The following is a 14,543-nucleotide window of genomic DNA, read 5'->3' on the forward strand; positions in this document are numbered from 1 at the left end:
GTGATCATCAATCGGTATCTTTTTTGTATCAGGTTATTATATTCTATACTAAATACTAAATACATCAACAGTCTATTTGTCTTTTTATGGACCATCATAAAAGTTACATAAATATCAATCCATAGTTAACTAGTGTTTATAAGTTATTTCAAACAGTATATGAAGACAACTTACCTCTTCTGTATTCATATAAAGGAAACCGAATGAACCCAAACGATAATTCATTGAGTCATACTCCCGATAGTAGGAACTTATGTTCTCGATACCACTAATGTCCATTCATCCCATTGGTACGCAGCAATCGTCGTTTGCTACTTTTTCAACGACAATCGAGACCAAACTTCAGCAATTTTTATTTCACGATGATCCCTACTTTAATGTTTATACACAAATCAAGTATTCGACGCCGCATTACCAGCCGATTAGTAATGATTATGTTCATTTTATCTATTCATTCATATGTATGACCGAATGCTGCATCATCCATTACCTATAAACACTATTCAATTACTGCAATTAATATTCTGTTTCCATTGCACTGTACGCCAAAACATAGAGTTTAGAGCTAGTCTCTCAAAGATTCACTCTTGTTCTTCACATCCAAGTCAGTCTCACTCGTCGTCATCGATAATCATATGTATTGGTATTTTTATTACGCCTTAATACGGTTTCGTAACAAATGAGGTTGAGCGCATATCCCTCTAACTACACAAACCACGCTAGGCTTCATGACCAAAAAGGAATACGACTCCGCATATCTCGTTTCATCAGTCACTATTCTGTTTCTCTGGTCATTCTACTAATACATATTTAACGATAACTCAACGCAAGCGACAACGCACACTGACTTCGCATTTTATTTTCATTATCAGTACAGCAACGAATATCACCCGTTGATGCAGTCATCATCCTACGGCTGGATTATTTTTTATCCCACATAAACTTCAGTTATGTAAATTCGAATACATTCATCGCTAAGCCACTCTATTTACTCTATTGCGGCTTATCAGAATATATTCGTATTTCACTATTCTTTATCCTCATATTCAATGGGCACTACAGACCAATTTCTATTATATTCTACATCACTTATTTCCACGATTTATTCCGCTATCATACCCATAAACAATTCATTGCTCTATTTTCACGATATTTCGAATTGCTTATACGAACCTGTTATTTTATCATTCAGACAGTCACGACATAGATGCATGTTAAAAATTTTTTCGTACGCTTACTAATTTACTCATAATCACATGCTAACATTTCCATTTCTGTCCTCATTTTGACGATATTCATGTACCTTTTTACATAAGTATGACACTTTCGTTTACTACGCTCACCCCACTTGACACTGTAATTTATCAGGTATTGTACCATTTTTTCCAACATATACGCAAATCAAGTATTCCACGCCGCATTACCAGCCGATTTGTAATGATTATGTTCATATTATCTATTCAGTCACATGTATAACTGAATGCTACATCATCCGTTACCCATAAATACTATTCGATTATTGCTATTAATTTTCACTTCCCATTGCACTGTACACCAGAACATAGAGTTTAGAGCTAGTCTCTCAAAGATACACTCTTGTTCGTCACATCCAAGTCAGTCTCACTCGCCGTCATCGATAATCATATGTATTGGTATTTTTACCATGCCTTAATACGGTTTCGTAACAAACGAGGTTGAGCGCATATCCCTCTAACTACACAAACCACTCTAGGCTTCATGACCAAAAAGGAATACGACTCCGCATATCTCGTTTCATCAGTCACTATTCTGTTTCTCTGGTCATTCTACTAATACATATTTAACGATAACTCAACGCAAGCGACAACGCACACTGACTTCGCATTTTATTATCATAATCAATTGCAGTACAGCAATGAATACCACCTGTTGATGCAGTCATCATCCTACGGCTGGATTCTTTCTTATCCCACATAAACTTCAGTTATGTAAATTCGAATACACTCATCGCTAAGCGACTCTATTTACTCTACTGTGGCTTATCAGAACATATTTCACTGTTCTTCATCCTCATACTCAGTCAGCACCACAGAGCAATTACTGTTATACTCTATTTTCACGGTATTTCGAATCGCTCATATGAACCTGTTATTTTTCATCCGGACAGTCACAACATAAATGCATGTTATTTTTTTTTGTACGCTTACTAATTTGCTCATAGTCACATGCTAGCATTTCAATTTTTGGCTGCATAGTGACAATACTTATGTACACTTTTAGATACGTATGACACTTTCGTTTAATACACTCACCCCTCGCTTGACTCTGTAATTTATCAGGTATTGTACAATTTTTTCCCTACATGGTAACACTATTTACATACCACTTCAGTGTTATTTTTCGAAAACAGACACTTTTTTTATAAATGTGCTATTTGCTACGAGGGGGCTATGTAGTATCGGTTTATATGTTAAGCCCATATACTTCATTCTAGTTACTGGCCAAGCCAATTCACCTATATATTGAGTCATATTTTGATCTTGTTAATCATTCGCTTATTAACCTTGACTGTATTTTTATATGAGCGTATATGTGTACCCTTCGTATCTTATTCAACATATGTCTATCATTCATATTTGTCTGATTATAAATATTGAGTAATGCTTGCTCATAGCGAGTTGGTTTCTCAGCCATCTCCAATACGCATTATTTTCGCTTCGCTCTCGAGTTGGCTTCCCAGCCATCTCCACCATGCATCATCTTTGCTTCACTGGCTTACATTTGTTCATGCGCTCATAACATTCTGGTCTACATCATTCATAAAAAAAAATGTAGTTGCCGCTTTCTTTTGACTTCTGATTTTAAAAACCGTTAAGATTGGTACAATAAAGGTTATCGAAGTGAAATATTATAGAAGCACGGCACTACATATCACCGGAACCAGTGGACGGATTGTTATGATGTTTGTTTTAGTTTACTTGCGAGAGCTTGTGCGTCAATCTAAAACAAGAATGATCTGAATCCGACCATCCGTTCTATGAAAATTTGAGAAAATCGTTGTATCTCCGAAACCACTGGACGGATTTTTATGATGTTTGTTTTAGATTATTTGCGAGAGCGTGTGCGTCAATATAAAACAAGAATGATCTGAATCCGACCATCCGTTTTATGAAATTTTGAGAAAATGCTTGTATCTGTAGTATCGGTTTATATGTTAAGCCCATATACTTCATTCTAGTTACTGGCCAAGCCAATTCACCTATATATTGAGTCATATTTTGATCTTGTTAATCATTCGCTTATTAACCTTGACTGTATTTTTATATGAGCGTATATGTGTACCCTTCGTATCTTATTCAACATATGTCTATCATTCATATTTGTCTGATTATAAATATTGAGTAATGCTTGCTCATAGCGAGTTGGTTTCTCAGCCATCTCCAATACGCATTATTTTCGCTTCGCTCTCGAGTTGGCTTCCCCGCCATCTCCAATGCTTGTCATTTATGTTCCGCTCTCATCTATTTGCTTCATCACTCTAATTCCCTGGTCAGGTCAATGAGTGTAGAAAATATTCGTATTCTAAATCCATTCTCGTATTTGGCGTATTTAACTCCGTTGTTCACCAACGCGGATAAAGTCATTTATTACATACGAGGATAGACAGTACGTACGATCAGAAAGGAATCAGATTTAAGCTACTACAACATAAATGGTGAGCCGTATTTGGAACACACAACATAATTGGCGACCTCAACGAGCGAACACAAATCAAAAATGCAACCGCCGACGACATATTCCGTTATGATTCGAATAATCATCATATGCTGATTTTTACATCACATAACGTGGAGTTATTATTTTTGTTCGCGCTGACATTAAATTTATGAGATTTACGCAATTATATCAGTCATCGAACAAATCATAATTATATGGACATTACACATTATGATATTCAAAACTCACTGGATTATTTTTATCATCTAATGACGTAACATTTTCCTGATTTAAGTAAGTTCGTTCTAATTTTTTTTCATGTCATTTCCGGTCTAATATTACACTCTATCATAGACATAAGTTTGGAGTCATACTCCCGATAGTAGGAACTTATGTTCTCGATACCACTAATGTCCATTCATCCCATTGGTACGCAGCAATCGTCGTTTGCTACTTTTTCAACGACAATCGAGACCAAACTTCAGCAATTTTTATTTCACGATGATCCCTACTTTAATGTTTATACACAAATCAAGTATTCGACGCCGCATTACCAGCCGATTAGTAATGATTATGTTCATTTTATCTATTCATTCATATGTATGACCGAATGCTGCATCATCCATTACCTATAAACACTATTCAATTACTGCAATTAATATTCTGTTTCCATTGCACTGTACGCCAAAACATAGAGTTTAGAGCTAGTCTCTCAAAGATTCACTCTTGTTCTTCACATCCAAGTCAGTCTCACTCGTCGTCATCGATAATCATATGTATTGGTATTTTTATTACGCCTTAATACGGTTTCGTAACAAATGAGGTTGAGCGCATATCCCTCTAACTACACAAACCACGCTAGGCTTCATGACCAAAAAGGAATACGACTCCGCATATCTCGTTTCATCAGTCACTATTCTGTTTCTCTGGTCATTCTACTAATACATATTTAACGATAACTCAACGCAAGCGACAACGCACACTGACTTCGCATTTTATTATCATAATCAATTGCAGTACAGCAATGAATACCACCTGTTGATGCAGTCATCATCCTACGGCTGGATTCTTTCTTATCCCACATAAACTTCAGTTATGTAAATTCGAATACACTCATCGCTAAGCGACTCTATTTACTCTACTGTGGCTTATCAGAACATATTTCACTGTTCTTCATCCTCATACTCAGTCAGCACCACAGAGCAATTACTGTTATACTCTATTTTCACGGTATTTCGAATCGCTCATATGAACCTGTTATTTTTCATCCGGACAGTCACAACATAAATGCATGTTATTTTTTTTGTACGCTTACTAATTTGCTCATAGTCACATGCTAGCATTTCAATTTTTGACTGCATAGTGACAATACTTATGTACACTTTTAGATACGTATGACACTTTCGTTTAATACACTCACCCCTCGCTTGACTCTGTAATTTATCAGGTATTGTACAATTTTTTCCCTACATGGTAACACTATTTACATACCACTTCAGTGTTATTTTTCGAAAACAGACACTTTTTTTATAAATGTGCTATTTGCTACGAGGGGGCTATGTAGTATCGGTTTATATGTTAAGCCCATATACTTCATTCTAGTTACTGGCCAAGCCAATTCACCTATATATTGAGTCATATTTTGATCTTGTTAATCATTCGCTTATTAACCTTGACTGTATTTTTATATGAGCGTATATGTGTACCCTTCGTATCTTATTCAACATATGTCTATCATTCATATTTGTCTGATTATAAATATTGAGTAATGCTTGCTCATAGCGGGTTGGTTTCTCAGCCATCTCCAATACGCATTATTTTCGCTTCGCTCTCGAGTTGGCTTCCCAGCCATCTCCACCATGCATCATCTTTGCTTCACTGGCTTACATTTGTTCATGCGCTCATAACATTCTGGTCTACATCATTCATAAAAAAAAATGTAGTTGCCGCTTTCTTTTGACTTCTGATTTTAAAAACCGTTAAGATTGGTACAATAAAGGTTATCGAAGTGAAATATTATAGAAGCACGGCACTACATATCACCGGAACCAGTGGACGGATTGTTATGATGTTTGTTTTAGTTTACTTGCGAGAGCTTGTGCGTCAATCTAAAACAAGAATGATCTGAATCCGACCAGCCGTTCTATGAAAATTTGAGAAAATCGTTGTATCTCCGAAACCACTGGACGGATTTTTATGATGTTTGTTTTAGATTATTTGCGAGAGCGTGTGCGTCAATATAAAACAAGAATGATCTGAATCCGACCATCCGTTCTATGAAAAATTGAGAAAATCGTTGTATCTCCGAAACCACTGGACGGATTTTTATGATGTTTGTTTTAGATTATTTGCGAGAGCGTGTGCGTTAATATAAAACAAGAATGATCTGAATCCGACCATCCGTTTTATGAAATTTTGAGAAAATGCTTGTATCTGTAGTATCGGTTTATATGTTAAGCCCATATACTTCATTCTAGTTACTGGCCAAGCCAATTCACCTATATATTGAGTCATATTTTGATCTTGTTAATCATTCGCTTATTAACCTTGACTGTATTTTTATATGAGCGTATATGTGTACCCTTCGTATCTTATTCAACATATGTCTATCATTCATATTTGTCTGATTATAAATATTGAGTAATGCTTGCTCATAGCGAGTTGGTTTCTCAGCCATCTCCAATACGCATTATTTTCGCTTCGCTCTCGAGTTGGCTTCCCCGCCATCTCCAATGCTTGTCATTTATGTTCCGCTCTCATCTATTTGCTTCATCACTCTAATTCCCTGGTCAGGTCAATGAGTGTAGAAAATATTCGTATTCTAAATCCATTCTCGTATTTGGCGTATTTAACTCCGTTGTTCACCAACGCGGATAAAGTCATTTATTACATACGAGGATAGACAGTACGTACGATCAGAAAGGAATCAGATTTAAGCTACTACAACATAAATGGTGAGCCGTATTTGGAACACACAACATAATTGGCGACCTCAACGAGCGAACACAAATCAAAAATGCAACCGCCGACGACATATTCCGTTATGATTCGAATAATCATCATATGCTGATTTTTACATCACATAACGTGGAGTTATTATTTTTGTTCGCGCTGACATTAAATTTATGAGATTTACGCAATTATATCAGTCATCGAACAAATCATAATTATATGGACATTACACATTATGATATTCAAAACTCACTGGATTATTTTTATCATCTAATGACGTAACATTTTCCTGATTTAAGTAAGTTCGTTCTAATTTTTTTTCATGTCATTTCCGGTCTAATATTACACTCTATCATAGACATAAGTTTGGAGTCATACTCCCGATAGTAGGAACTTATGTTCTCGATACCACTAATGTCCATTCATCCCATTGGTACGCAGCAATCGTCGTTTGCTACTTTTTCAACGACAATCGAGACCAAACTTCAGCAATTTTTATTTCACGATGATCCCTACTTTAATGTTTATACACAAATCAAGTATTCGACGCCGCATTACCAGCCGATTAGTAATGATTATGTTCATTTTATCTATTCATTCATATGTATGACCGAATGCTGCATCATCCATTACCTATAAACACTATTCAATTACTGCAATTAATATTCTGTTTCCATTGCACTGTACGCCAAAACATAGAGTTTAGAGCTAGTCTCTCAAAGATTCACTCTTGTTCTTCACATCCAAGTCAGTCTCACTCGTCGTCATCGATAATCATATGTATTGGTATTTTTATTACGCCTTAATACGGTTTCGTAACAAATGAGGTTGAGCGCATATCCCTCTAACTACACAAACCACGCTAGGCTTCATGACCAAAAAGGAATACGACTCCGCATATCTCGTTTCATCAGTCACTATTCTGTTTCTCTGGTCATTCTACTAATACATATTTAACGATAACTCAACGCAAGCGACAACGCACACTGACTTCGCATTTTATTATCATAATCAATTGCAGTACAGCAATGAATACCACCTGTTGATGCAGTCATCATCCTACGGCTGGACTCTTTCTTATCCCACATAAACTTCAGTTATGTAAATTCGAATACACTCATCGCTAAGCGACTCTATTTACTCTACTGTGGCTTATCAGAACATATTTCACTGTTCTTCATCCTCATACTCAGTCAGCACCACAGAGCAATTACTGTTATACTCTATTTTCACGGTATTTCGAATCGCTCATATGAACCTGTTATTTTTCATCCGGACAGTCACAACATAAATGCATGTTATTTTTTTTTGTACGCTTACTAATTTGCTCATAGTCACATGCTAGCATTTCAATTTTTGACTGCATAGTGACAATACTTATGTACACTTTTAGATACGTATGACACTTTCGTTTAATACACTCACCCCTCGCTTGACTCTGTAATTTATCAGGTATTGTACAATTTTTTCCCTACATGGTAACACTATTTACATACCACTTCAGTGTTATTTTTCGAAAACAGACACTTTTTTTATAAATGTGCTATTTGCTACGAGGGGGCTATGTAGTATCGGTTTATATGTTAAGCCCATATACTTCATTCTAGTTACTGGCCAAGCCAATTCACCTATATATTGAGTCATATTTTGATCTTGTTAATCATTCGCTTATTAACCTTGACTGTATTTTTATATGAGCGTATATGTGTACCCTTCGTATCTTATTCAACATATGTCTATCATTCATATTTGTCTGATTATAAATATTGAGTAATGCTTGCTCATAGCGAGTTGGTTTCTCAGCCATCTCCAATACGCATTATTTTCGCTTCGCTCTCGAGTTGGCTTCCCAGCCATCTCCACCATGCATCATCTTTGCTTCACTGGCTTACATTTGTTCATGCGCTCATAACATTCTGGTCTACATCATTCATAAAAAAAAATGTAGTTGCCGCTTTCTTTTGACTTCTGATTTTAAAAACCGTTAAGATTGGTACAATAAAGGTTATCGAAGTGAAATATTATAGAAGCACGGCACTACATATCACCGGAACCAGTGGACGGATTGTTATGATGTTTGTTTTAGTTTACTTGCGAGAGCTTGTGCGTCAATCTAAAACAAGAATGATCTGAATCCGACCAGCCGTTCTATGAAAATTTGAGAAAATCGTTGTATCTCCGAAACCACTGGACGGATTTTTATGATGTTTGTTTTAGATTATTTGCGAGAGCGTGTGCGTTAATATAAAACAAGAATGATCTGAATCCGACCATCCGTTCTATGAAAAATTGAGAAAATCGTTGTATCTCCGAAACCACTGGACGGATTTTTATGATGTTTGTTTTAGATTATTTGCGAGAGCGTGTGCGTCAATATAAAACAAGAATGATCTGAATCCGACCATCCGTTTTATGAAATTTTGAGAAAATGCTTGTATCTGTAGTATCGGTTTATATGTTAAGCCCATATACTTCATTCTAGTTACTGGCCAAGCCAATTCACCTATATATTGAGTCATATTTTGATCTTGTTAATCATTCGCTTATTAACCTTGACTGTATTTTTATATGAGCGTATATGTGTACCCTTCGTATCTTATTCAACATATGTCTATCATTCATATTTGTCTGATTATAAATATTGAGTAATGCTTGCTCATAGCGAGTTGGTTTCTCAGCCATCTCCAATACGCATTATTTTCGCTTCGCTCTCGAGTTGGCTTCCCCGCCATCTCCAATGCTTGTCATTTATGTTCCGCTCTCATCTATTTGCTTCATCACTCTAATTCCCTGGTCAGGTCAATGAGTGTAGAAAATATTCGTATTCTAAATCCATTCTCGTATTTGGCGTATTTAACTCCGTTGTTCACCAACGCGGATAAAGTCATTTATTACATACGAGGATAGACAGTACGTACGATCAGAAAGGAATCAGATTTAAGCTACTACAACATAAATGGTGAGCCGTATTTGGAACACACAACATAATTGGCGACCTCAACGAGCGAACACAAATCAAAAATGCAACCGCCGACGACATATTCCGTTATGATTCGAATAATCATCATATGCTGATTTTTACATCACATAACGTGGAGTTATTATTTTTGTTCGCGCTGACATTAAATTTGTGAGATTTACGCAATTATATCAGTCATCGAACAAATCATAATTATATGGACATTACACATTATGATATTCAAAACTCACTGGATTATTTTTATCATCTAATGACGTAACATTTTCCTGATTTAAGTAAGTTCGTTCTAATTTTTTTCATGTCATTTCCGGTCTAATATTACACTCTATCATAGACATAAGTTTGGAGTCATACTCCCGATAGTAGGAACTTATGTTCTCGATACCACTAATGTCCATTCATCCCATTGGTACGCAGCAATCGTCGTTTGCTACTTTTTCAACGACAATCGAGACCAAACTTCAGCAATTTTTATTTCACGATGATCCCTACTTTAATGTTTATACACAAATCAAGTATTCGACGCCGCATTACCAGCCGATTAGTAATGATTATGTTCATTTTATCTATTCATTCATATGTATGACCGAATGCTGCATCATCCATTACCTATAAACACTATTCAATTACTGCAATTAATATTCTGTTTCCATTGCACTGTACGCCAAAACATAGAGTTTAGAGCTAGTCTCTCAAAGATTCACTCTTGTTCTTCACATCCAAGTCAGTCTCACTCGTCGTCATCGATAATCATATGTATTGGTATTTTTATTACGCCTTAATACGGTTTCGTAACAAATGAGGTTGAGCGCATATCCCTCTAACTACACAAACCACGCTAGGCTTCATGACCAAAAAGGAATACGACTCCGCATATCTCGTTTCATCAGTCACTATTCTGTTTCTCTGGTCATTCTACTAATACATATTTAACGATAACTCAACGCAAGCGACAACGCACACTGACTTCGCATTTTATTATCATAATCAATTGCAGTACAGCAATGAATACCACCTGTTGATGCAGTCATCATCCTACGGCTGGATTCTTTCTTATCCCACATAAACTTCAGTTATGTAAATTCGAATACACTCATCGCTAAGCGACTCTATTTACTCTACTGTGGCTTATCAGAACATATTTCACTGTTCTTCATCCTCATACTCAGTCAGCACCACAGAGCAATTACTGTTATACTCTATTTTCACGGTATTTCGAATCGCTCATATGAACCTGTTATTTTTCATCCGGACAGTCACAACATAAATGCATGTTATTTTTTTTTGTACGCTTACTAATTTGCTCATAGTCACATGCTAGCATTTCAATTTTTGACTGCATAGTGACAATACTTATGTACACTTTTAGATACGTATGACACTTTCGTTTAATACACTCACCCCTCGCTTGACTCTGTAATTTATCAGGTATTGTACAATTTTTTCCCTACATGGTAACACTATTTACATACCACTTCAGTGTTATTTTTCGAAAACAGACACTTTTTTTATAAATGTGCTATTTGCTACGAGGGGGCTATGTAGTATCGGTTTATATGTTAAGCCCATATACTTCATTCTAGTTACTGGCCAAGCCAATTCACCTATATATTGAGTCATATTTTGATCTTGTTAATCATTCGCTTATTAACCTTGACTGTATTTTTATATGAGCGTATATGTGTACCCTTCGTATCTTATTCAACATATGTCTATCATTCATATTTGTCTGATTATAAATATTGAGTAATGCTTGCTCATAGCGGGTTGGTTTCTCAGCCATCTCCAATACGCATTATTTTCGCTTCGCTCTCGAGTTGGCTTCCCCGCCATCTCCAATGCTTGTCATTTATGTTCCGCTCTCATCTATTTGCTTCATCACTCTAATTCCCTGGTCAGGTCAATGAGTGTAGAAAATATTCGTATTCTAAATCCATTCTCGTATTTGGCGTATTTAACTCCGTTGTTCACCAACGCGGATAAAGTCATTTATTACATACGAGGATAGACAGTACGTACGATCAGAAAGGAATCAGATTTAAGCTACTACAACATAAATGGTGAGCCGTATTTGGAACACACAACATAATTGGCGACCTCAACGAGCGAACACAAATCAAAAATGCAACCGCCGACGACATATTCCGTTATGATTCGAATAATCATCATATGCTGATTTTTACATCACATAACGTGGAGTTATTATTTTTGTTCGCGCTGACATTAAATTTATGAGATTTACGCAATTATATCAGTCATCGAACAAATCATAATTATATGGACATTACACATTATGATATTCAAAACTCACTGGATTATTTTTATCATCTAATGACGTAACATTTTCCTGATTTAAGTAAGTTCGTTCTAATTTTTTTTCATGTCATTTCCGGTCTAATATTACACTCTATCATAGACATAAGTTTGGAGTCATACTCCCGATAGTAGGAACTTATGTTCTCGATACCACTAATGTCCATTCATCCCATTGGTACGCAGCAATCGTCGTTTGCTACTTTTTCAACGACAATCGAGACCAAACTTCAGCAATTTTTATTTCACGATGATCCCTACTTTAATGTTTATACACAAATCAAGTATTCGACGCCGCATTACCAGCCGATTAGTAATGATTATGTTCATTTTATCTATTCATTCATATGTATGACCGAATGCTGCATCATCCATTACCTATAAACACTATTCAATTACTGCAATTAATATTCTGTTTCCATTGCACTGTACGCCAAAACATAGAGTTTAGAGCTAGTCTCTCAAAGATTCACTCTTGTTCTTCACATCCAAGTCAGTCTCACTCGTCGTCATCGATAATCATATGTATTGGTATTTTTATTACGCCTTAATACGGTTTCGTAACAAATGAGGTTGAGCGCATATCCCTCTAACTACACAAACCACACTAGGCTTCTAGACCAAAAAGGAATACGACTCCGCATATCTCGTCTAAGCAGTCACTATCCTGTTCCTCTAGTCATTCTACTAATACATATTTAACGATAACTCAACGCAAGCGTTAGCACACACTGATTTCGCATTTTATTATCATAATCAATTGCAGTACAGCAATGAATACCACCTGTTGATGCAGTCATCTTCCTACGGCTGGATTACTTCTTATCCCACATAAACTTCAGTTATGTAAATTCGAATACACTCATCGCTAAGCGACTCTATTTACTCTACTGTGGCTTATCAGAACATATTTCACTGTTCTTCATCCTCATACTCAGTCAGCACCACAGAGCAATTACTGTTATACTCTATTTTCACGGTATTTCGAATCGCTCATATGAACCTGTTATTTTTCATCCGGACAGTCACAGCATAAATGCATGTTATTTTTTTTTGTACGCTTACTAATTTGCTCATAGTCACATGCTAGCATTTCAATTTTTGACTGCATAGTGACAATACTTATGTACACTTTTAGATACGTATGACACTTTCGTTTAATACACTCACCCCTCGCTTGACTCTGTAATTTATCAGGTATTGTACAATTTTTTCCCTACATGGTAACACTATTTACATACCACTTCAGTGTTATTTTTCGAAAACAGACACTTTTTTTATAAATGTGCTATTTGCTACGAGGGGGCTATGTAGTATCGGTTTATATGTTAAGCCCATATACTTCATTCTAGTTACTGGCCAAGCCAATTCACCTATATATTGAGTCATATTTTGATCTTGTTAATCATTCGCTTATTAACCTTGACTGTATTTTTATATGAGCGTATATGTGTACCCTTCGTATCTTATTCAACATATGTCTATCATTCATATTTGTCTGATTATAAATATTGAGTAATGCTTGCTCATAGCGAGTTGGTTTCTCAGCCATCTCCAATACGCATTATTTTCGCTTCGCTCTCGAGTTGGCTTCCCCGCCATCTCCAATGCTTGTCATTTATGTTCCGCTCTCATCTATTTGCTTCATCACTCTAATTCCCTGGTCAGGTCAATGAGTGTAGAAAATATTCGTATTCTAAATCCATTCTCGTATTTGGCGTATTTAACTCCGTTGTTCACCAACGCGGATAAAGTCATTTATTACATACGAGGATAGACAGTACGTACGATCAGAAAGGAATCAGATTTAAGCTACTACAACATAAATGGTGAGCCGTATTTGGAACACACAACATAATTGGCGACCTCAACGAGCGAACACAAATCAAAAATGCAACCGCCGACGACATATTCCGTTATGATTCGAATAATCATCATATGCTGATTTTTACATCACATAACGTGGAGTTATTAATTTTGTTCGCGCTGACATTAAATTTATGAGATTTACGCAATTATATCAGTCATCGAACAAATCATAATTATATGGACATTACACATTATGATATTCAAAACTCACTGGATTATTTTTATCATCTAATGACGTAACATTTTCCTGATTTAAGTAAGTTCGTTCTAATTTTTTTCATGTCATTTCCGGTCTAATATTACACTCTATCATAGACATAAGTTTGGAGTCATACTCCCGATAGTAGGAACTTATGTTCTCGATACCACTAATGTCCATTCATCCCATTGGTACGCAGCAATCGTCGTTTGCTACTTTTTCAACGACAATCGAGACCAAACTTCAGCAATTTTTATTTCACGATGATCCCTACTTTAATGTTTATACACAAATCAAGTATTCGACGCCGCATTACCAGCCGATTAGTAATGATTATGTTCATTTTATCTATTCATTCATATGTATGACCGAATGCTGCATCATCCATTACCTATAAACACTATTCAATTACTGCAATTAATATTCTGTTTCCATTGCACTGTACGCCAAAACATAGAGTTTAGAGCTAGTCTCTCAAAGATTCACTCTTGTTCTTCACATCCAAGTCAGTCTCACTCGTCGTCATCGATAATC

General features: G+C 36.0%; 3 protein-coding genes across 3 annotated transcripts; 1 reads left to right on the forward strand and 2 right to left on the reverse strand.

Annotated features, from left to right (window-relative positions):
* Window positions 1–6,021: 6,021 nt before the first annotated feature.
* Window positions 6,022–6,210, reverse strand: Smp_205080 (unnamed protein product; the record flags this gene model as incomplete). The annotated part of the gene is made up of 1 exon (XM_018792683.1): window positions 6,022–6,210. The coding sequence occupies one exon, from the start codon at window positions 6,208–6,210 to the stop codon at window positions 6,022–6,024; it is 189 nt and encodes a 62-aa protein (XP_018644677.1).
* Window positions 6,211–8,978: 2,768 nt separating this feature from the next.
* Window positions 8,979–9,167, reverse strand: Smp_205090 (unnamed protein product; the record flags this gene model as incomplete). The annotated part of the gene is made up of 1 exon (XM_018792684.1): window positions 8,979–9,167. One exon carries the CDS (start codon window positions 9,165–9,167, stop codon window positions 8,979–8,981), a length of 189 nt encoding a protein of 62 aa, XP_018644678.1.
* An 833-nt stretch (window positions 9,168–10,000) lies between these two features.
* On the forward strand, window positions 10,001–10,243 carry Smp_205030 (unnamed protein product; the record flags this gene model as incomplete). Its single annotated transcript, XM_018792685.1, has 1 exon — window positions 10,001–10,243. One exon carries the CDS (start codon window positions 10,001–10,003, stop codon window positions 10,241–10,243), a length of 243 nt encoding a protein of 80 aa, XP_018644679.1.
* Window positions 10,244–14,543: the final 4,300 nt, after the last annotated feature.

Source organism: Schistosoma mansoni (assembly GCF_000237925.1).
Source record: "Schistosoma mansoni, WGS project CABG00000000 data, supercontig 0221, strain Puerto Rico, whole genome shotgun sequence".
Taxonomy (NCBI): domain Eukaryota; kingdom Metazoa; phylum Platyhelminthes; class Trematoda; order Strigeidida; family Schistosomatidae; genus Schistosoma; species Schistosoma mansoni.